At 40.6% G+C, this 23,920-nt stretch overlaps 1 protein-coding gene across 1 annotated transcript in view; it reads left to right on the plus strand.

Annotated features, from left to right (window-relative positions):
• The window catches only part of slc8a2.S (solute carrier family 8 member A2 S homeolog), a 75,153-nt gene extending 54,737 nt beyond the window's left edge, over positions 1-20,416 (plus strand). The window contains exons 4-8 of the mRNA XM_018233352.2: positions 2,294-2,311; positions 3,225-3,349; positions 13,255-13,354; positions 15,129-15,404; positions 19,456-20,416. Coding sequence (XP_018088841.1) covers positions 2,294-2,311; positions 3,225-3,349; positions 13,255-13,354; positions 15,129-15,404; positions 19,456-19,832 — 896 coding nt within the window. The 3' untranslated portion in view covers positions 19,833-20,416. The remainder of the gene's footprint in view (positions 1-2,293; positions 2,312-3,224; positions 3,350-13,254; positions 13,355-15,128; positions 15,405-19,455) is intronic.
• The last annotated feature ends 3,504 nt before the right edge of the window (positions 20,417-23,920 follow it).

The following is a 23,920-nucleotide window of genomic DNA, read 5'->3' on the forward strand; positions in this document are numbered from 1 at the left end:
GCCACCCCAGCCTAGGTGTTACCCTGGGTAAATGCCCCTAACTCTTTACCTACCCCTCATTGCAGATTCAGGGCATCAGAGTTCACGGGCGACATCTTATTCTCTTCGGTAATATCCGGGTTTTCTTCTGGCGCTTTAGCAATTTCCGTGGCTTTCGGCACATGCACAGTTGTTTGAGACCAGCAGATTTCGCCAACTGCGCATGTGCCAACATGCTGCTCTCTTCCCAAAGATTACCGAAGAGAAGAAGATGGCGCCCGTGAACTCTGATGCCCTGAATCTGCAACGAGGGGTAAGTAAAGAGTATGGGGGGGTAACACCTAGGCTGGGGGGGTGCAGGGAGGGGGGTTTATAAAGAGTAGGGGGGTAGGGGATTTTAATAAAAAGGGTATAGTTCTCCTTTAACCCACTCCTCTTCATACATGCCATGGTTTGCTAGCATTTCTGGAGACCAGTTCATAATATACTTAGCAAAATATAGAAAGCACACTAGTGTGGAAATCCAATGCAACGTAGGTAATGGTTAATCTTTTTCTTCAGAAACATCTCCATTGGTTTGGATGCATTCGTTTTCATGGTTACTTTGTTGCTTAGCAACTTTCACATGACTACACTTTCACATGGCAACAGGCTTCATCTGTTTCCTAGCAATGTATTTTCATGGTCAGTCTCTGCAAAACAACATTACTTTAGAGGACATTATAGACAAATAGCAGGGGACCTTTTTACCCATAAAGTGGATCACCGTACCAGAGGCCTCCCCTTTAGACTAGAAGAAAAGAAGTTTCATTTGAAGCAACGTAGGGGGTTCTTCACAGTCAGGACAGTGAGGTTGTGGAATGCACTGCCGGGTGATGTTGTGATGCTGATTCAGTTAATGACTATAAGAGGGGCTTGGATGATACTAAACTCTATAGTTTAGTATAGATATAGGGATATAGAATTTATGTGAAAGTAGGGAGCGGTGTGTGTATTTGGAGTATTTGAACTTAGGACTTTTAACCTGATTTAACTGTGTAACTATTACTTTGTAGTATTAGAAACAGTTGCTTAGTAACAGTGTGCAATAAAAATCAACACAAATTTACTGGAACAATTACAATTAAAGAACAAGGGCTGCACTCTGAGAAATTGAGGGAGGTATAGTTATAGTTTTTTTTTAGGCATAAAAGGATGCTGCTGCGGTGTACATGAGAAATGCATATGTTGTGGTATGAAAATATTTTACCTATATCAATATATATACAGATACAGCTCTGAATTATGGAAAGGCCATCTCCCATAGACTCCATTTTATCCAAGTAATCCAAATTTTAAAAAATGATTTTCTTTTTCTCTGTAATAATAAAACAGTAGCTTGTACTTGATCCCAACTAAGATATAATTAATCCTGATTGGAAGCAAAACAAAAAAAAATTGGGTTTATTTAATGTTTAGTAGACTTAAGGCATTAAGGGTGGTTGGCCACAGATGAATATTCATTCATTGATCACATTTCTGATGCAAATAATATTAATGTGAATGGTTGCAAGATGGAGCTCTCTCACTTCCAGATCCACCAATGGCTCATAGACTCCATGATCCTGAAAAAAAATTGGGGCCAACTACTCTGAAATGGATACTTGCTCCATAGGTGCATTGAGGAAATAAAAATTATATTTGGCACATGAAGATCCAAATTATGGAAAGATCCGTTATCCAGAAAAACCCTTGTCCCGAGCATTCTGGATAATGGGTCCCATCAGTGGCGTAACTAGATGTTACTGGGCCCCACAGCAGATTAATTTTAGGGCCACCAACATATCCAGAGGTTGTCCTGTTTTATCAATATATATTTAAATTGCTCAATAATTAGGGTTTCATTGGGCCCCCTATACCTCCTGGGCCACCCAGCAGCTGCAGGGTCTGCTTCCTCTGTAGTTACGCCCCTGGGTCCCATGCCTGTACATGTAACCACCAGAAATGGAGGTTCACAGAGAGGTTTAAAATGGAAATGTTTTTTCCTCTCCTTTCCAGAAGTGTCATTAATCTCCCAGCACCATCCCTCACATATTGATCCACTGTGTAAATGAGAGGTGTGGGGGTGCAAGGAGCTGAATTCCCCCGGAGGTATACAGTAAATAACAACGAAATGAATTACTTCCCTGCATGCAATTCACTAAATAACCATAGCCTTGTATGCCTTTGGGTCAGAGTGCAAACATATGAAGTGACATTAGGAAAACTGCCATATGTATGATGCCTACGTTTTTCATCCAAATATCTGCTGACACTTTCTTTTCTTTTTCTGCAGCTCTGTTAATCAATCAGGGTAAGGAATCATCTTGCTTTGTTTCATTCCACAAACTGGTCTTTATTCAGTAGAATAGCAAGTGTTGCTATTGGCAAACACACACACACATGCACACACACATATATACACAACAGTGCTAGAAACCAACTATTTTGGAGGTTCTCTGGGAGGTTGGCCACAGATGAATATTCATTCTTTGATCACATTTCTGATGCAAATAATATTAATGTGAATGGTTGCAAGATGGAGCTCTCTCACTTCCAGATCCACCAATGGCTCATAGACTCCATGATCCTGAAAAAAAATTGGGGCCAACTACGAAATGGATACTCCATAGGTGCATTGAGGAAATAAAAATTATATTTGGCACCTCTATGTAAAAGTACACATCTTTGTAGAAATATATATCGACCTATACACTAATCCAATTCTACGTTAAATCTATTGACTTCTGTTGGTACTGGGAAAATGAACAGCCTTTTCATTTGACATATATTACACAAAATGTATTCATGTAAGTATATGGCTGAAGAACGGTGTAGGCCTTATCCACACAAATCAATAGTAGACAGTACACATAGATTGTGCCCGTTTATTGCTTTAATAATCAAGGCTGTCCATATTGGTACCAGGGTCCAGATAATTGTTAACAACCTGTTACTGAGCCTCAACTTTCAGTATTCCCTGGCAATTCATCCAATGCAATTACAGCAATTACACAATGTAAATAAAAGCATTCAGTGGTAAAGCTAGCTCATTTGTGATATAGTTGCTATGATGGCAATGCAGTGGGGCTGGAGCAAGTAAAGTGTGGCAAGCTTGATTAAGCAACTGAATAATTTGTGCTTTCGATACCACTGAGGGAGTGATTAGGAAATCCAGCTGGTACCTAGATAATACTTAGAAACTGCCTGCATCCCTCTGTTGACAGATGAAGATGACAAGAAGCTGACAGCTGAGGAGGAAGAGGCAAAGAGAATTGCAGAGATGGGAAAGCCAATATTAGGAGAGCATGCCAAGTTGGAGGTTATTATTGAGGAGTCGTATGAATTCAAGGTAATTCCTGCTGTGTTGTCAGCAAATCCTTGTACCATGAAAGTTCAATCGATGCTTAAAAACCATATTGATTTTCTTTACAAAATGTACATCTTTCAATCCTGCATTTTTAAATCTCAATCTTCGTTTGTAGTCATGCGTTACAGCGAACATAAGCTACACTGATGAGAAACCAGAAACACATCTTTCTCTTATACTCATGATGCCATTCATCACTGTACTCTAAGGGGCACATTTACTAAGGGTCGAATATCGACCCTCGAGGTAAAATCCTACGAATTCTAATATCAAATTCGTAGGATTTACCGCAAATCCTACGATCGAACGATCAAAGGAAAAATCGATGAAATCTTTCGAATCGAGCGATTTAATCCATCAATCGAAGGATTTTCCTTCGATCAAAAAAACCTTAGCAAAGTAATGGGGAAAGTCCAACATTGTACCTCGGTAGGTTTAAACTACCGAAGTATGTTGTCGTAGCTTTTTTAAAGAGACAGTACTTCGATTATCGAATGGTAGAATATATAAGTATACATGGAAATTAGAATGCAGTTGTTTTCCCATTAGTGTAGGTTGTCAGTTTTAATGGATATAGTTAGGAATTTGACCAAAGCAGACTCTAGAAACTGAAACATTATTTACAGACTCATCAACAGATACTATGTTATTTTATTTTCCTATAAAACATTTTGAAAATAAGATATATTTTATTAGCAAAGGTGGTAACACCAGTCGGGTTTTAGCTTAAAGGGATTCTGTCATGATTTTTATGGTGTCGTTTTTATTTCTTAATAAGACTGTTTACACTGCAAACAATTCACTCTACAATATAAAATCTCATTCCTGAACCAGCAAGTGTATTTTTTTAATTGTAATATTGGTGTGTAGGCGCCATCTTAGGTCATTTTGCCTGGTCATGTGCTTTCAGAAAGAGCCAGCACTTTAGGATGGAACTGCTTTCTGGCAGGCTGTTGTTTCTCCTACTCAATGTAACTGAACGTGTCACAGTGGGACCTGGATTTTACTGTTGAGTGCTGTTCTTAGATCTACTAGGCAGCTGTTATGTCTTATGTTAGGGAGTGGTTAACTGGTTACCTTCCCATTGTTCTGCTGATGGGCTGCTAGGGACAAAGGGAGGGGGTGATATCACTACAAATTGCAGTACAGCAGTAAAGAGTGACTGAAGTTTATCAGAGCACAAGTCACATGACTGAGGGCAGCTGGGAAACTGACAATATTTCTAGCCCCATGTGAGATTTCAAAATTAAATATAAAAAAATCTGTTTGCTCTTTTGAGAAAAGGATTTCAGTGCAGAATTCTGCTGGAGCAGCACTATTAACTGAGGTGTTTTGAAAAGAATAAAAAAAAATCCCCATTACAGTATACCTAAAGTAACTAAAGAAGTAGGGCAGAAATGTAATACATTATGTTTTGTGCTTCTGCACCAGCCCAAGGCAACAACAGCCATTTAGCAGTAAAGATCTTTGTCTCCAAAGATGCCCCAGTAGCTCCCCATCTTCTTTTCTGATGATTCACTGCACATGCTCTGTGCTGCTGTCACTAACTGAGCTTAAGGACCCACTCGTAATATACAGTACACATAGAATAGAAATGTCACAATATAAGACTGATTAGTAAATACTTCAGATTATTGGTACATGCCAGCTCACATACCAACACAATTAGCATCAGAGTTTAATAATCCGCCCAATAGCATCAGTTTATATAACAGATAAACTCATTTTCTGCTGATCCAAATCCAAGATGACAACTTTGAAGGCCTTGATCGTTTTATTGTAAAGAGGCTAAAGCTTTAGTTCAGTATATACACTTTTAGGTTTGAGTTCTCCTTTAAAAGTTGTGTCCTTTCTGAACCCTAATTTGGGTTTTCTGGTATCTCTTGATCACTATCCACAACATATATTCTGAGAAGCTCTGGCCTGGTGGTGGAAATAATTTGCTATGACTTCCAGGCTCACCTCCAACCTTAATTTATTTCTGAATTTGCTAGGTCCTAAATATCAATTAACCACGAGTCTCTATGTATCATTTTGCTTGACACTAATTAATCAGTAGTTTAATATGGCCTAATCAGGCTGTATTAAACTACTGCTATCAGGACAATGCTATTACTTTATATACTGTATCTTATCAAATGAGAATGACGTTTTTATTTATTACAGCAAATATCTAAACCCCCATATTATTACCCATGATTTAGCATCCAATTAACCTTGCTGTAATATGTTTGTATGCCGACTGTTATTCTGTGTTGCATAGCATTTCTGAGTTTATTCATGTGCAAGCAGATTCCTCTTTTCCATAATTATTATTTCTAACCCCCGCTCCTTAAAATGCTTTAGAAGGATTATAGGAAGGGTTTATCTGCTCTTCACCATAGTAAACCCACAAAGAGGAAAGAAATTTAGCATAATCCTAATATAAGCTCCCAGCAGCGGATCTACAGAGCTTCACCAGCCACTGAAATGATTTGTTAAATATGTGCATGGATAGCAGGCCCAGTGCCCCTAAAATTGAGATGGGGGAGGGATAAGACCTTGGGTTCTGGCTTTATTTTGCTTTCTTGTTTGATATCCTCAGATTAGTGGAGCAGTTATAGTAACATGTAATGTTCATTGAAATGAAAATGCACAATAATCCTACAGAAATGGTAGGCAGCTGCAGTGCTGGGTGAGAGCCAGAGAATGGGAGGAAGAGCAGTTCTTGGACAACACAGACATTTACCCACACATTTAGAAAAGCATCAAGCCAGGCATTGAAAGGCCACGGTGCAAAAGGTACAAGTGTTCTACCTACAGGAATGTGCGTGCAATGCTGTTGCAGAGAATGAAAAAAGTACTTTAGAATTGTCTTGTTTTCTAGGCTTTTAGTGAGGGTTTTCTAAGCAAGAGAGTGTCCTGTACGGGTATATTATTCAACAAGTGCTTTCCAGTTCTGACGTTTTAACTGTTTTTGTTTAAAAGCATGCTTAATAGTGATGGACGAATTTGGGGCATTTCGCTTCGCCAAAAAATTCGTGAATTTCCCATAAAATTAGCAAAACGGTGAAAAATTCGTGGAACGGCGCCGGTGTCCATTTTTTTGGACACTGGCGAATTTTCGCTGCAGTTTCGCAAATTTATTCGCCGGTGCCGAATCGCGGGAATTTGCTGCAAATTCGCGCCTGGCAAATAAATTCGCCCACCACTAATGCTTAAGGTATACTGTACTTACTCCAGGGGTTGTAAATCTTATCTCAGCCAAGTTTTACTATCTGTTGGCGTCCTCCTAAAGAGAAGGGTGTGAAGGAGCTATTATTGTCAAGCTCTATGACTTTGGCTCCGTACTTCTTAAAGGGATACTGTCATGGGGAAAAAATCAGTTAATAGTGCTGCTCCAGCAGAATTCTGCACTGAAATCCATTTCTCAAAAGATCAAACAGATTTTTTTCTATTTAATTTTGAAATCTGACATGTGGCTAGACATATTGTCAGTTTCCCAGCTGCCCCCAGTCACACGACTTGTGCTCTGATAAACTTCAGTCACTCTTTACTGCGGTACTGCAAGTTGGAGTGATATCACCCCCCCCCAGCAGCCTAACAACAGAACAATGGGAAGGTAACCAGATAGCAGCTCCCTAACACAAGATAACAGGTGCCTGGTAGATCTAAGAACAGCACTCAATAGTAAAATCCAGGTCCCTCTGCGACACATTCAGTTACATTGAGTAGGAGAAACAACAGCCTGTCAGAAAGCAGTTCCATCCTTTTCTGAAAGCACATGACCAGGCAAAATGACCTGAGATGGTGCCTACACAGCAATGTTACAACCAAAAAAATACACTTGCTGGTTCAGGAATGAAATTTTATATTGTATTGAGTGAAATATTTGCAGTGTAAACAGTGTAATTTAGAAATAAAAACTACATCATAAAAATCATGACAGAATCCTTTTAAATAAAAAAACAGAGAGCCAAGAATTGTACAACCTAGTTAAACAGGAGATCTTAGTGAATGAAGGTCTGGTTAGCTAGTGTAGGGTGGATGAAAGTAGCTTTTGCTCCAGCAGAAATAGTTAGTGGGGAAATTTTCAGCTAAGGCAAAACTAGCGCATGTCACAAAATGCATCTCCCCCGCGAATATCAATTGTTATCACTGTAACAGATATTTATAAAATGCCTACAGAATTCACAGGCTGTGCAATAGAGTTGTATATGTCGAGTACAAAGAATAAATTCAATTTATCAGATATCTGACAACCTGCTTGCCACAATACCGATATCCTCTGGAGTAAAGAATTGTCACTTCCAATGCTTTATAAAAAAGGGGGATCTACAGGGAACTGCTTCAAGTAGCCATTGAGACAGAATGTATCTTTAACCTTCATATGGGTCGGTACACAGATTCTGTAGTGCACTGCACCAAAATATGTCGTATATTTACAAAGTATGTTAAAATACTTTCTCTGTTACTGTGATCACTGTAAAATGCATGACCCCCTGCTTAAATAAATGAAGTGCCTTAACTGTTGCACAACATTACACAATACAGAATTGAGTGTTGTTTTTGCTTTTCTGCGAACATTGAGGGGGTTATTTATTAAAGTCCGAATGTTAAATTTTTTTACTATAAAATCAGAATTTTTAGTGGAAAAAAACTAAAAATATTTTGGATTTATTAAAGCCTGATGGTGCAAAAAGTCAGAATCTGGCATCTTAGGAAAAAATCTAAAAAAAAACCCTGTATGATTCAGGAAAAAACCTCTGATTCATTTGTGCTTTTTAAATAATAAATAATATCTAATAGTGGATTCTAGTTCGGTCTGACTTTGTTTTTATATAAAAAATCTGAAAATTTTGGATTTTGATTAGTGATGGGCGAAGTTGGGCAAAATGGCGCCGGCATCTCGGCGAATTCCCGCCTGCCGAATAAATTCGCCCATCACTAATTTTGATAAATAACCCGCTGAATGTGGAAATAATACAGATCTCTGTTACAGCATTTAGGTTGCTCCTAGTGGGAGAGCACAGGTCAGAGAACATGACTGTTATGATATATGTGTGATGCTGCAGAGCCCTGCTTTTAGTGCATGGCGACTGTTTGGAAAGTTTAATATGCTGAATTTCATGTTCTCTTTATAAGGCAGTTGCATATAAAAGAGAGTATAGAACATTTAGCAATCAAAACCCTCGCTAGCAGTGTGCTGGCATACAGTCTGCTCAGGCCAACTCTCTTTACATGGTGCTGCTCAGGTTAATGTATCCATACTAATGTATCAATTCTAATGTAATCCATTTAGCTTCCTTCAGGATATTTGCAACTTAAAGCTTTCTACAAAGTAGTAAAGTGAGCAAATATAAATAGATATTATGGATCAGGCAGCCAAGGGTTGTCAGCATTTTTGAGAAGCTTCTGTCTCTGAGAGTATCAGGTAGTGGTTATGCAGGTGGAAGGGATAGACAGCCCTGACTGGTGTATCTGCTTTATAAATAAAACAAATATGATTCTGGCCTAAAGCAGGGAGGGTGGGATAAGGAATTTAATCATTACAGGGGTCATTTACAATGCAGGACACAGTGTGCAATGTGCAAAAAAAGTGCCATTATTTTGCACACTGTGTACTGCATTATATAACTAGCCACAGGCCTCTGTGCTCCCACTAAGAGAAAGAGAAAAATTGCCACTGCACGGTTTGCCTTTAAAAATAATTATAACAAAAAATGAGGCGTTAGTACCACACTTTGGCCAAAATACATAAGCTCGCTTTCCACATAAAGGCCCCTCATTGTATGTGAGTCCTAAAATATCCATTAGCATTCTAATAGATTTATCAAAGAGTGAAGTTAGAGATCTCCACAGTCTCTAAATTCACTCTTTGATAAATCTACCCCTAAGTATGTAGTGCATTTAACATCAAGTCTCCCAGCAACCAAGGTGACTGAGTAGTAAGACCATTGTGCACTTACCCTAAAGGTGGCCATACACGGGCTGATAAAAGCTGCCGACAGACCGAGTCGGCAGCTTATTGGCCCGTGTATGGGGCCCCCCGATGGGCTTCCCTGGTCGAGATCTGGCCGAAATTCGGCCAGATCTCGATCGGATGGGACTAAAAATCCTGTCGGATCGCGGCCGCATCTGTTCATTGATGCGGTCCCGCGATCTGACCGCCCGTTCCTGTTCGTTAGGATCGGATCAGCCTGATATTGCCCACCTCAAGGTATATCGGAGAGAGATCCGCTCTCGCCAAACGAGCGGATCTCTCCGTGCATGGCCACCATTAGCTCAGGAGCTCTAGTGGGAAAGCAGGGAACTTTAACACCCCAGCCAACAAACACACACCTGTGAAAAATAACGTTCCTATGTAGTGCATTTAAAATCAAGTCCCCCAGTAGACAATGTGACTATATGAGTGTGAATGTGACAATGTGAGTAATAAGACCATGGTGCACTTCCCCTTAACTCAGGGGCTATAGTGTAAAAGCAATGAGCTTTTTAGCCCTAGCCAATTAACATACATCTATAAATGATTCCCTGTTTTAAAGGTTGAAAGGCAGCTATAGGTAATATGTGGATAAAGTTTGTACACGAAACACAGAAAGAAATCGCCAGCGATCGGTCTAACTCACGCTGTGGCATTGACCATTGCTATAAACACCATTGTGCCAGCACTTCCTCTAACCCACATTCTGGAGTTGACCAGCTGTTATAAACGATAAAAAGCCAATATTTGTACTCTGTGCTCCCACTACCCACTGTCACGGCCGGCACCCGATACCAGAACAAATGCCAAGCACCCTGGTTTTGGCTCGGCTTCACCAGTAGTGTGACCACCGTTGGGCTTCGGGAGGAGCCCTCAGCTTACTTGGGTGCCACCTGGACTTAACAAGGGGTGCAAGGCGAGATGTTCTGGCTGGCGAAGGGGCACGGCTGGTAGCAGAGTCTTTAGGCCGAAGGTCACGGTACAAATGTCCTTCGAATCGTTCGATTTGAAGGATTTAATCGGTCGATCGAACGATTATTCCTTCGATCGTTCAATCAAACGAATATCGCTAAATCCTTCGACTTCGATATTCGAAGTCGAAGGATTTAACTTAGACGGTCGAATATCGAGGGATTAATTAACCCTTGATACTCGACCCTAAGTAAATGTGCCCCTTAGCAATATGAATGGAACACGCAGGAAGAAAACACAGCTTGTATCCTCCTAGCAATGTTTTAAAAACCTGACATATTGATGTGCTCAATGACAGTGAGGAAATCTGAATGAAAGGCAACTTTGCTGCAAAATCTATTTTCCAGGACCAGGAATATATTCAGTTGAGGCAAAAAAAAAACTGGAGTGAGAATAAACAAGTTAAGTGTCATATATGTTAGATACAACCATGATAATGACCATGATGCATCTGCCCTATGGTGTTTCTTATTGTTGCAAAGGCCATTCTAGGACCCACAATGCTAAGAAACCTCACTGAAAATACAAATATTCAAAATTAAGGGTCTCTCTGTTATGCCCTCTACCTGAGGTTGGAAGGATAGCATGTCACAGCCCGAGGCATGGAGAAGTAAAGATTCTTTAAGGGGCAGATTCACTAAGCTCGAGTGAAGGATTCGAATGAAAAATACTTCGAATTTCGAAGTATTTTTTTGGTACTTCGACCATCGAATTGGTTAAATTCGTTCGAATTCGAACGAAATCGAACGATTCGAACGAAAAATCGTTCGACTATTCGACCATTCGATAGTCGAAGTACTTGCCCTTTAAAAAAAACTTCAACCCCCTACTTCGGCAGGTAAAACCTACCGAAGTCAATGTTAGCCTATGGGGAAGGTCCCCATAGGCTTGCTAACCTTTTTTTGATCGAAGGATTTTCGTTCGATCGTTGGATTCAAATCCTTCGAATCGTTCGATTCGAAGGATTTAATCGTTCGATCGAACGAAAAATCCTTCGATCGATCGATCGAAGGATTAGCACTAAATCCTTCGACTTCGATATTCGAAGTCGAAGGATTTCAATCCGAGGGTCGAATTTCGAAGTATTTTTAACTTCGAAATTCGACCCTTAGTGAATCGGCCCCTAAGTGTCAAGATTGAATAGGCCTTGAGTAAGAAATGGAAAAATAATCCCTATAATTAGTTTACAGCCAGAATGAAGTGCTATCCAAAGTGTTACTAGTGCGCATTATCCAAATACCTGATTGAGATTAGCTTTGCAGGGTGTATATTATAATATTATTATACTATTAAGTCAGTCTCCTACACTAAACAATATGCTACATATGAAGCTAATAGAAATTTGTGGACCCAAATTGCTATATTTTGTCCCAAAATGTAGGCTGCCGCACATTTAGGGGCAGATTTATCAAAGGTCAAATTGAAAATTCATTTTCGAAATTCGAATGTTCGAGTTTTTTTATGATCAAAACTGTCAAATTCAACTAGGGAGTTATTTAAATTCGATTCGAGTTTTTAGGTCGATTCTATTCATCTGAGATTTAAAAATTAGATTTTATTAACATTTCGATAGTCGAATTTTGTGTTCATGGGAGTTTTAAAAAAAATTTATTTGAAATTTGACCCTTGATAAATGTTCCTCTAAGCTGTGACCATCATAACTTGAGCAATGCTCCTACGGGGCCTAATTTAGCATGTGTTTGGAAAATATGCCAATTTTGCTTTCTTATAGGTAGGGATGCACCGAATCCAGGATTCGGTTCGGGATTCGGCCAGGATTCAGCCTTTTTCAGCAGGATTCGGATTCGACCGAATCCTAATTTGCATATGCAAATTAGGGATGGGGTGGGCAATCATGTGACTTTTTGTCACAAAACTAGGAAGTAAAAAATTTTTCCCCTTCCCACGCCTAATTTGCATATGCAAATTAGGATTCGGTTCGGTATTCGGCCAAATCTTTCACGAAGGATTCGGGGGTTCGGCCTAATCCAAAATAGTGGATTCAGTGCATCCCTACTTATAGGGGCACATATCTTTATGAATGAATCAACACAAGCTTAGTTTTGCACCCAGTTATACATTATATGCTCTTGTGCCATGGGCTGCCTAGAAAGTTGTTGTTACTGTTAGTTACTGTTCATCAAAGTTAAAAAAACATAACCTACAGATGGAATTGTTCAATCATGGGGTAAACCCTTTGTGCTTATTGTGCAAATTTTCATCATCAATGGGGAAATTTAAAAAATGATTGTATCTCCAGCGCATCCCCAGTGTTTTTGAACCAATGTGGGTGTGGTTGGGCAGCATTCCGCCCCCCCTAAAATCCTGCTGGCCTAGGTGGCCTTTCCACAAATCCAGGCCTGGGAGTAGTGATGGGCGAATTTGCGCTGGCGTCTTGTTTTTGACGCCGGCGTCCGTTTTTTCTACAAAAAATTTTTTTGACGCCAGCAAATTTTTGCGGGCGTTTTGCGAATTTATTCGCTGGCGGCGAATCGCACAAATTCGCCGCGAATTTTCGCCTGGCGAATAAATTCGCCCATCACTACCTGGGAGCAATTCTTATCTGTGTATACTTTATTTACAATAGAACATGCATTATTACACACTCTCCTCCATGGTGATTTATCTCACTATTTTGTACAGTATACACATTGACCATGGTACCACAATCCACATTCAAAGGTGACAAATGAGTGTTCACTACTTTTTTTAATTGCTTTCATCTCTGTATAGTTTTGCTTCCTATTTTCCTTTATGGTTATAGTGTATAAGTGGAAGACAGAAACATGTCAGTTTCTCCAGACTCATGACCTAGAAGCATTGTTCTGTTGAACTAAATAAAGAAGACTTGTTTAGCAACATTGCCGAAGAGCACTACTTCCATTTGTTATGAAATGTACCTTAATATTAAAGCTACTCCTCTTTATTATTAACTGATTTTCTCTATTACCAGAGCACAGTAGACAAGCTAATTAAGAAGACCAATTTGGCACTAGTGGTTGGTACCCATTCCTGGAGAGAGCAGTTTATAGAAGCTATCACGGTTAGTGCTGGTGAGTTGACATTGAAAATTCTCTGTTATTAATAGGGGTAAGTACAGTAGATACTAGTCATCATTATTATCTTTATCATCCTTTCCTTGGTGAACATTTACTAGACAGGACAGATCTTTAAGTGGATAAATACTATTGAAGGTTTGCCAGGAATGACAGAGAGGGAGAATGAGACCACTGGATGTTGCTGTGAAAGAGAAATATACAGTATATTGTTGATTTTTGTGTTTTTCCCCCAAAAAAGAAGCATTATAGCACCTTATGCACAAGTTAGGTAAAAAAGAAACAAGAGTGATTGAAAAGGACAGTGTATTCCAACAACTTATGAGATATTATGAAGCAGAGGCCGCAAACCCAACCAAATTATTGATTATATGGCAAGTTTTATTATGTTACGAAAGCTGCTGTATATAGAGAGACGAAATGTGTCTCACACTGTGAGGAATGCTTTCAAGCCTGGAGGCTGTTACCCATAGTAACAAAAAAAAAGAACTTTGGTTGCTATTGGTAACTACAGTGGTGCAATTTAGCATCCATGTTAGTAAATCAGACCCATGGTGTGAGATACTAAACATATTAACATAACATAGACATAGTCTTCTAATCCTTTGCAGACAAGAATGCAGCATTGCAATTCAGTATATTATAGGAACTTTCATGGTGCATTTGAAATGACAGTTATAAGATATATGCACAGGACAGGAGCTATTGTTGGATGTGGAGGCTAAGTACTAGGCAAAGACTAAGCTTTTCTGGCAGGGATGAGAAACACAGGATGATAAAATTGATACTTTTATCAAAGTCCAAATTTATCTCAACATTTCCAGCCACGAACCCCGATCTAATCTGCACGGGTTTTTTTGGCGTATTTATTATTAGATTTTGCAGAAAATATGGTTTTGCCGGAAAAAATTCAAATGTCGTGTTTTTTTCGAATTTTTACCCGAAAACCCATGGACTTATATGCAACCTCGTCAGGTCTGAGATGCCGATTTTCTGATTCGGACTTTTCCATCCTCGGAGTATAATAAATAAAGTCCGATTTTATACTAAAAAATCACGACTTTTTCAGGATTTTTGCATTCGGAGTTTAGTAAATAACCCCCGTAAATGTGATTTAGGAGAGGAGAGATACAGTCACTGAGGCATCAAAACAAAGGCTGGTGTGTTAGTGCACAAAGACAGAGAGCAATGCATTACTGCATTAACAGAAGGAGAGACTGATATATTCGGGGGGAAAGATGCAAAGAACAATTATTTTTGTTTTGGTAGAGAGACAGTGGTTGATATACAGTATTTGTCTGTATACCTGTGCCTCCTGTGAGGTGGGTCCTGCCAGCAAGTAAAATTGAGCCCAATGAAAAAAAAGCCCTTGAATACCCAGCCACACCCCTGATCCACCCTGGTCACTCCCAGATTATGTCAAACCCTTCCCATAACCCTCACCAGCTACTCCCCTATTTTTTCAAACTCCACCTTTCATCTTTCTAGATGCTGTCCACTGGCCACCAGCCCCTCCCCATTCACAACTCATAAATCAGGATTTCCCATTTTGGAGCCCAGTGGTAAACAATGTATTTAGAGGAGTAAGAGATATTTGGCATCAGCTGCATTTAAGCCTGGCAAGATTGTGAACCATTGTCCACTTTCTAAAAAACAAACATTTCATTTAAATGGTTTTTTTAAGCAGCTGTGCCTGTTGTTGAAGTAGGAGCTAAGGGACATATATTAGTATATATCTGAGAGATGTGTGCATACCTATCTGTATCCACAGGTGACGAGGAAGAGGAAGATGATGGACGTGAAGAACGTTTGCCATCATGCTTTGACTACGTTATGCATTTCCTCACAGTCTTCTGGAAAGTTCTCTTTGCCTTCGTTCCCCCCACAGAGTACTGGAATGGCTGGGCCTGCTTCTTTGTTTGTATCTGTATTGTGGGTATGCTAACAGCTGTTATAGGAGACCTGGCTTCACACTTTGGTTGCACTGTTGGCTTGAAGGACTCAGTGACAGCTGTGGTGTTTGTGGCTTTTGGCACATCTTTGCCAGGTAAGAATGTTACAGCCAGGAGAGTAGTTATGGCACAGAAAGTAGTTAAGCTGGCCATACATTATACATTTCACCAACATGCCCACCTTGAGGAAGGCAATATCAGACTGATTCAATCATTTGACCATCAAACCAAGAATTGGATCATAATTTCTGCTATGTAGGCCGTTAGACCACGCTAACACTCAGCAGGGCCTGAACTAGAGGTAGGCAGAAGAGGCATGTGCCTAGGGCGCTAAGGTAGCGTGGCAACAGGGACATACCACTTCTGCCTCCTTCCCCTAGTTCCTTCCTTTTTCTGTCGCCTTCCCCTAGTTCCTTCCTTCTTCTGCCGCCTTCCCCTAGTTCTTTCCTTTTGCCTCCTTCCCCTAGTTCCTTCCTTCTTCTGCCGCCTTCCGCTAGTTCCTTCTTCTACCGCCCTCCCCTAGTTCCTTCCTTCATCTGCCGCCTTCACCTAGTTCCTTACTTCTTCTGCCGCCTTCCCCTAGTTCCTTCCTTCTTCTGCCGCCTTCCCCTAATTCCTTCTTTCTTCTGCCTCCTTCCCCTAGTTCCTTCCTTCTTCTGCCGCCTTCCCCTAGTTCATTCCTTCTTCTGCCGCCTTCCCCTAGTTCCTTCCTTCTTCTGCAGCCTTCCCCTAGTTCCTTCCTTCTTCTGCAGCCTTCCCCTAGTTCCTTCCTTCTTCTGCCGCCTTCCCCTAGTTCCTTCCTTCTTCTGCCGCCTTCCCCTAGCTCCTTCCTTCTTCTGCCACCTTCCCATAGTTCCTTCTTTCTTCTTTCTCTTTCCCCTTGTTCTTTCCTTCTTCTGCCGCCTTCCCCTAGTTCCTTCTTTCTTCTTTCTCTTTCCCCTAGTTCCTTCCTTCTTCTGCCTCCTTCCCCTAGTTCCCTTCTTTTTCTGCCAACTTCCCTTAGTTTCCTTCTTTTTCTGCCAACTTCCCTTAGTTCCTTCCTTCTTCTGCCTCCTTCCCCTAGTTCCTTCCTTCTTCTGCCGCCTTCCCCTAGTTCTTTCCTTCTTCTGTTGCTGCCTTCCCCTAGTTCCTTCCTTCTTCTGACCCCTTCCCCTAGTTCCTTCCTTCTTCTGACCCCTTCCCCTAGATGCAGTGCATATTTGGCACGTGCGCACTTCTGCGTATGCATGCTCAGTGCTGGGCCAACTCGGCCCACCACTGACACTCAGGTGTGGTCCTAGATCTGATGGGAAAATCACACTTACCTGATTGATATCTGGGCAAAAATCGTCCAGATATTGGATCGGAAGAACAACAGACTCAAATGCATTTGTCTTAAAGGGGTGGTTCACCTTTAAATTAACTTTTAGTATGTTATAGAATCGCCAGTTTTAACCAACTTTTCAATTGGTTTTCACTATTTATTTTTTAATAATGTTTCGTGTTTCCAGCTTTTAAAAGGAGGTCACAGACCCCCTTCTACAAAAAAATGCTCTGTAAGGCTACACATTTATTATTACTGCTACTTTTTAATTACTTATCTTTATATTCAGGTCTCTCCTATTTATATCCCTGTCTCTTATTCAGATCAGTGCTTGATTGCTAGGGGAACTTGGACCCTAGCAACCAGATAGCTGAAACTGCAAACTGGAGAGCTGCTGAATAAAAAGCAGCTGAAAAACCACAAATTATAAAAAATGAAAACCGTTTGCAAATTGTCTCAGAATATCACTCTCTGCATCATACTAAAAGATAATTTAAAGGTGAACTACCCCTTTAATGCTGAAGAGTTCCATTAGTCTAAAGGTCAATATACTCAATTCAGCAGTTTATAATGTTTCCAGGGATAGCTATATAATGTATTGCAGTATATTGTTACATACAGCAGGATGATATGGATCAATGAATCTGCACATTTCACTGCATAACAGTACCATGATAGACAGAGGGAATTATGACAGACAAATTGAGCTTTCCAACAAGCAAAGGCTAATGCTGATTTTTGTCTATTTACCAACTTCTGGCACACTTTTCAGTCCTGGGGTAAAAAATCTGTAAAAGGGAATGTCCACCCAAAAATTCTTAGCTCTTTTGAGGTATACATTAATGCAGGGCTGGAACTAGGGGTAGGCAGAAGAGGCACGTGTCTAGGGCGCAAATGTGGAGGGGCGCCAGGAACAGTACCTCTTCTGCGCCTTGCCCCTGGTTCGGCCGCTTCTTTTCCCACCTGTAGCAGCAATCGCCATCTTCCTAAACGCGCACAGACGCGCACTCTTCATAGACACGCACTCTTCTGCTCATGTGCGTGCGCACGATTGGCTTGTGTGCTTGATCGCCCGTGTGTGCGCTCGCCTGTGCGTGTGCACACTTCTGAAGGGGGCGATGTAGTCGGTCGGGTTGCCTTGGGCGCCCGGCCGACTTGGCCCGGCACTGCATTAATGAAATAATTTCCACTGGTTTTAAAGTAATTTGTAAATGTTATTACAATAGAAAGCCGCGTCTGTGTACTCTTACTGTTCTCTACACTCACTACTGATTCAGAAACAATGTAGAAGAAATCAGTGATCATTAGGGTTGCCACCTTTTCTCAAAGTTTTTACTGGCTGGTGGGGGGGCGGGAAGAAAAGGGGCGTGATGCAAAAAGGGGCGGAGTCATGTAACAAGCCACGTTGCGAGATGGCCAGAAGGCCGAAAAAAAGGTAAGTTCTAAGTGAATTGGGGGCGGGCCAACGGCTTTTTTTTAAATGTATTACAAATTTACCGGCAACTACATTGCTGTTAAATTTGTAATACGGGCTCTGGCCTTGGCAAATGTTTTAGCGGCTAGGCCGGGTGGCAACCCTAGTTATCATCCAGGTCTATTAATCAGCTGCCTGATGCTTTTAATGTTTCAGGAGTCAGAACTAGAAGACAGAGCCAGAACTAGGAGATCTGGAGACACGGCCATGACCGTTGGGGAGGGGGAGGTAGAGTCCTGCAGCAGGCCGGGTACCCGCGGGTTACCAGCAAAAAAAAGCGAGTACCCTGCGGGATGAGGGTAGGATTTTCTGGTGCGGGTAGAGATGCGGGTCTGCGAGTTGCAGGTCGGTTGCAGGTCTCATCTAAATTTCTTATATTATGTTATGTTGTCTATATTTTACTCCTGTTGTATATTTTACAAAACTTTTTTCTGTCCCTGCCCACTTTTGACATCAAACTGGAAGTGACACCACTTCCGGTTTGCAGCAACTTCACTTCCTGTCTACAGATACTGCTTTTGAAAGCAAAATACATTTATAAATAACTATAAAACCATTTAAAAAAGGTTAATGAATGTACTTAATGGGTCCTTTAGCACAGCCATGGATACAAGGGCTAGATGACTCTGTGGGTGAAGATTGCAACCCTTAGGGCCTTTGTACCTTTGCCAGAATACAAGTACAAGAGTACAGTGCTATTGGGAACAAGGGGAATCTCTACTTAGAGTCAGATTTATCAAGGGTCGAATTTCTAATTCGAATTTTCGAGTTTTTTTATGGCCAAAACTGTCAAATTCGACTAGGGAATTTTTCAAATTCGATTCGAGTTTTCGGGTCGATCCTATTCACCCGAGTTTAACAAATTAGATTTTTTTAAAAATACATTCAAATTTCGAGTTCATGGGAGCTTATGGGAGTTTTTAAAAACTATAACAAACAAGGGAAAGTTGTGTTCACTACTAATTTTTAATTCCATTAGGCGGGGGTGCAATGAGGCTGTGACCACAAAATACATATAGAGTAGACAAATACAAGAGTCCTCTGCACTCAAGTTTTTAAAAAAAACTCACACGAAGTGGAAATTTAACCTTTGATAAATTTGCCTCCCCGTGTTTGGACAGTGCACAGCTCACGGGCAATTTGCAAAGTACAAACAAACAGGGTGATTTACATTTGTTTTTTCCACTCCGCTTGTTGATTTAGTAAATGCGGCTGCTAGACGTTTTATCTGGATATAAAAGCTTTTCATAAATAACCCAAACATTTTTGACACTAGACCAAAATGTAACCACAGAGTGACAAAATTCTAGACAATATGTAGTAGAGGACATATTTAATGTTTCTTTTTTCTCTTTTATTTCTCCATCAGATACATTTGCCAGTAAGGTGGCAGCAATGCAGGACCAGTATGCTGATGCCTGTATTGGCAACGTGACAGGTAGCAATGCAGTTAACGTCTTCTTGGGTATCGGCGTGGCTTGGTCTGTGGCGGCCATCTACTGGGCTATCCAGGGCAAAGACTTTATTGTGGAGACAGGTTCATTGGCCTTCTCTGTCACCCTGTACACTATCTTCGCATTCATTATCATCAGCGTCCTGCTCTATCGCAGAAGACCTCATATAGGGGGAGAGTTGGGTGGCAGCCGCCTCTCCAAGACCCTCACATCCATGCTGTTCATTGGCCTTTGGCTGCTGTATATATTATTCTCCAGCCTGGAAGCCTACTGCCATATTAAAGGCTTCTGAAAGGTGATGAGGATGCAGAAGTCAGTTTCCTCTATGAACTCGGGCCTCAGTCATTCCATGGACTCTCCCAAACTGGATATTGAGATGTTTCATTACAGTAGAGTTCGAGGGCACAGACTCGGTATAATGTGTTTATTTATTTATTTATTTTTTCTAAACCCTTCTGTCCTAAATGTCTCCCTCTGCTGTCTCTTTCCTGGGGTAACAAAATAGCACAATTTGCTGTAAGAAGAGGGGTAAATGGAGTTCAACATTTTTCAAGGAGGTGGATCCCCCTTAAGCGACAATAGAACAGTTCAATTTCACTCACAGAGAGGATAAATATCCCAGGCTGACAAAAAAACAAGGAAAGGCTTTTCCTTTACGTTCTTATATAATTCTAGGCAAAAAGGCCTGTACCATTAGGTGGTCAGGTTGGTTGGGGGAACATGCTGTCCTCTCTCAAAATGGGCTTCATACTCTTTAAAGGGGAACTGTCACTGTTCTAAAGGAAATACCTAACTGTAGTGTATACTTAAAGGGGAACTATCATGAAAATTAAAAACTTTATTCCGCCTAGAAGATATATTGGTTCTAACTGTCAATGATTATCTGACACCCAACTGCTGCATAAAGACAGAATGAAGTGAAACAGATGCTGAGAGAGGGATAGTGAAGATAAACTTGGTTGAATTTACAAAGTTTCTTATTTCAGTATGATGAAGCTTATTTTACATTTTAATGTTCACGATAGTTCCCCTTTAATAAACCACTATGACATATTAGTATTATTTTTTTTATCTTACCTTCATTGTATCTTATCTTATCATTTTTAACATTATGTGCTTTCTCAAAGTAACTTCGTATTTCCAATTGTAAACAACTCAATCATGCGCAGAACAAATGCTGACTCGCAGCATGAGTGTCTTGCAAATTGACAGATAAAAATTCTGCCTCTTTTCTAATTGATAGGAAGTTTTCTGCCATTTTTCATTAGATTTTAATGGTTTATGCTGGCCCAAACAGGCAAACATTTTAGGTCACAAAACCGTAGGGAAATTGGTGCAATTATTCAGAATATTGCAGAAAAATTCACATTGAAGCTTACAAGAAAACTAAAATATGTTTCTCACTAACTCAGCTCTTAATAAATAGAAAAAAAAATACTAGTACTTGGACTTTCGTGCAACTGTAAAAGTACAACTGATTTCCTAGGGGTATAGATGCTAAACTAAATGCACTACTGCTGGGATCCAAATGGGTCACATGACTGTCAATGCATTCTTTCTGCAGAAAGCCATTTACCTTCTCTCTGCCACTCACACAGATGATTCTGAAAATTCCCATAGACATAATTCTTGCAGGTTTCCTATCCTTCCTAAGGGCAGAGACACACGCGAAGATTCGGGGAGATTTCTTTTGTAAATATCAGGAGCTGGCAATCACCCTGAGTGCATTAAGGGCAGAGACACGTGAAGATTCGGGGAGATTTAGTCGTCGCCCACAAATCCCCACTTCTTCGGGCGACTAATCTCCCTGAACTGCCTTCCCGGGGCTAGAATGTAAGTCGCCGGCAGGATGGCACTTGGAGTGCTTCGTTTTCCGAAGGTGTCCGAAGTTTCCTTGTGAGGCTGCTTTGGGCGACTTCCGAAAACGAAGCACTCCGAGGGCCATCCCGCCGGCGATTTACATTCTAGCCATTGGGAAGGCAGTTCAGGGAGATTGGTCGCCCGAAGAAGAGACGATTTGTTGCCAGGCGACTCACCCCGAATCTTCGCGTGTGTCTCTGCCCTTAATGCACTCAGGGTGATTGCCAGCTTTTTATATTTCCAAAAGTACAATTCATGTTCAAAGCAAAAATGTTCAGAGCAGTTCAGGGACAGAAGGCCAAAGAGGGGTAAAGTGTTAAAAACCATCACAAGATGGAAATGTTTCTTGACTGCACTGATGATGCTACCATGGAGTGGGAGCATTGCATCATTTGACATTAAGATAATCCCATATTTCACCTAAGCAGTTCTATGTAAAGGCCTGCTTTTATCTCCTTCTTCAAGAGGACAGATGATTTTTTTTTTCAAAGACTTTGGCTATGAGTGAAGGGGCTTTAAACCCATATAGTCATTTCTACTTGTTGGCAATTTTTAATGCGTCACTATAGCCTGTTACAGTCCACAAAAGAAAAAGTAAAGGGCTCCTGAGGATTTTGTACAAACGAGGTTTTCTATAGTAAAGCAATCGCAAATCAATCCGAAATCCTTTCAGTTGAAGTGTGTGGCTTCCTTCATACTATTAGGAAAAATGTATGATTCCTTGCTACCAGGAAAGACCAGCTACCCATTTTAAAATCGGATTCTAATGCTCAGCATCAGCAAGGGACAGGCATCTGGGAAGTGAGATGCTGTTACTGTACAGGTGACAGTATACATTTCTGGTCCCATGAAAGATGCTCAGGGCCGGATTTACATAGTGGGCACCACAAGGCCCACTGTCATTCGTCACCCCTGTTCCCCCCCTTTATTTGTGCAAATTTTCATCATCAATGGGGATTGGCGCATGGGAAATGTAAAAAATGATTGTATCTCCAGCACATCCCCAGTGTTTTTGAACCAATGTGGGTGCGGTTGGGCAACATGCCGCCCCCCTAAAATCCTGCCCCCCTAGGCCCGGGCCTAGGTGGCCTTTCCACAAATCCGGGCCTGAAGATGCTTCGTTTTTTGTCATTCTGTATCCTGTGTCACTGCAGAGGGAGGAACATGCTAAAACCCACAATCTCCTTTATCTTTGTGCCATTCTTTTCAGAAAATGTCAAAGAATACAAGCTGATCCATAATCTATTTTCTGCCACTGTTCCAAAAGAACATATATATTGTGCATGTCTAAATTCAGAGGTGCAGACCCCCCTCCATGTCTGTACACAATTCATCACTAGATAACCCATGAAAGCCATAGGTAAGATTTACAGCTTTCACTGCCCTTTCTTACAGTTTAGTAATATAAGACTGGTTCTTTGTGCTTTTCCTCTTATCCTTTTCGTCATTCTTTGAAGCCCTTTCAATTGGTTCATGATCCCTGAGCTAGCCAATCAGGATTAAGCCATTATATACTGAATTTAATGTGTTTTAACTGAGCCTCCTACAACTGATTGCACTGCCACAGCTGGTGTTCAAGTGTTTAAAAAAAAAACAGACACGCCACAAATACCAGAAAGCATTTATCCATTATTAGGTCATAGAACACAGTCAGCAGAATAAGCTTTTATATGATACGTGTTGGTACTTTTTGATCACCGTGAGTAGTCATACTTGTTTCATTTTAATATATAGATGCATTGAGTAGACCTTACCTTCATTGGCTGAAGGCAATAAAATCGCGACTGAAACTTAGAGCTCAGTAACTAGGTTTGAAGGTTTGCTGACTTCTGTATTCTTGCTCTTACTATAGTCGTAGACTTTTTTTTAGAGTTACCTTCACTAATGCAAAAGGTGAGGTCATGTATAACACATCAGTAAATACTTCCAACCGTTTTCTTGTTTTCAGGCTACACAATCATGCTAAAGATATTGACAGTGTAAATTTTGCATTAACATCTGTAGTTAAAGGGATACTGTCATGGGAAAAAAAGTTTTTTTTTATCAAAAAGCATCATTTAATAGGGCTGCTCCAGCAGAATTCTGAACTGAAATCCATTTTTCAAAAGAGCAAACTGATTTTTAATATTTAATTTTAAAATCTGACATGGGGCGAGACATGTTGGCAGTTTCCCAGCTGCCCCCAAATTTGATTTGATTTTTGTTAATTTTTTGTGCCCCTGATGAAGACCCTTAAGGTCGAAACGTGTTGGGCTCACTATGCTTTTGTTTTGTAAATTATTTTTTTCTGTTAGATTTTTTTCTTTTTTATAATAAATTAATTTTGGTTTTCTCAAATTGGGTGTGCTATCCATTCCTTGCGGCAGTTATAGATTACATGGAGACCCTTATGGGGAGTCACCTATGGATTAGCACCCTGTAATTCACTTTAAAAGGGTGTGCGCCTTCTCTCTTTACTTTTGATGCCCCCAGTCATGTGACTTGTGCTCTGATAAACTTCAGTCACTCTTTACTGCTGTA

Source organism: Xenopus laevis, chromosome 8S, assembly GCF_017654675.1.
Source record: "Xenopus laevis strain J_2021 chromosome 8S, Xenopus_laevis_v10.1, whole genome shotgun sequence".
Taxonomy (NCBI): domain Eukaryota; kingdom Metazoa; phylum Chordata; class Amphibia; order Anura; family Pipidae; genus Xenopus; species Xenopus laevis.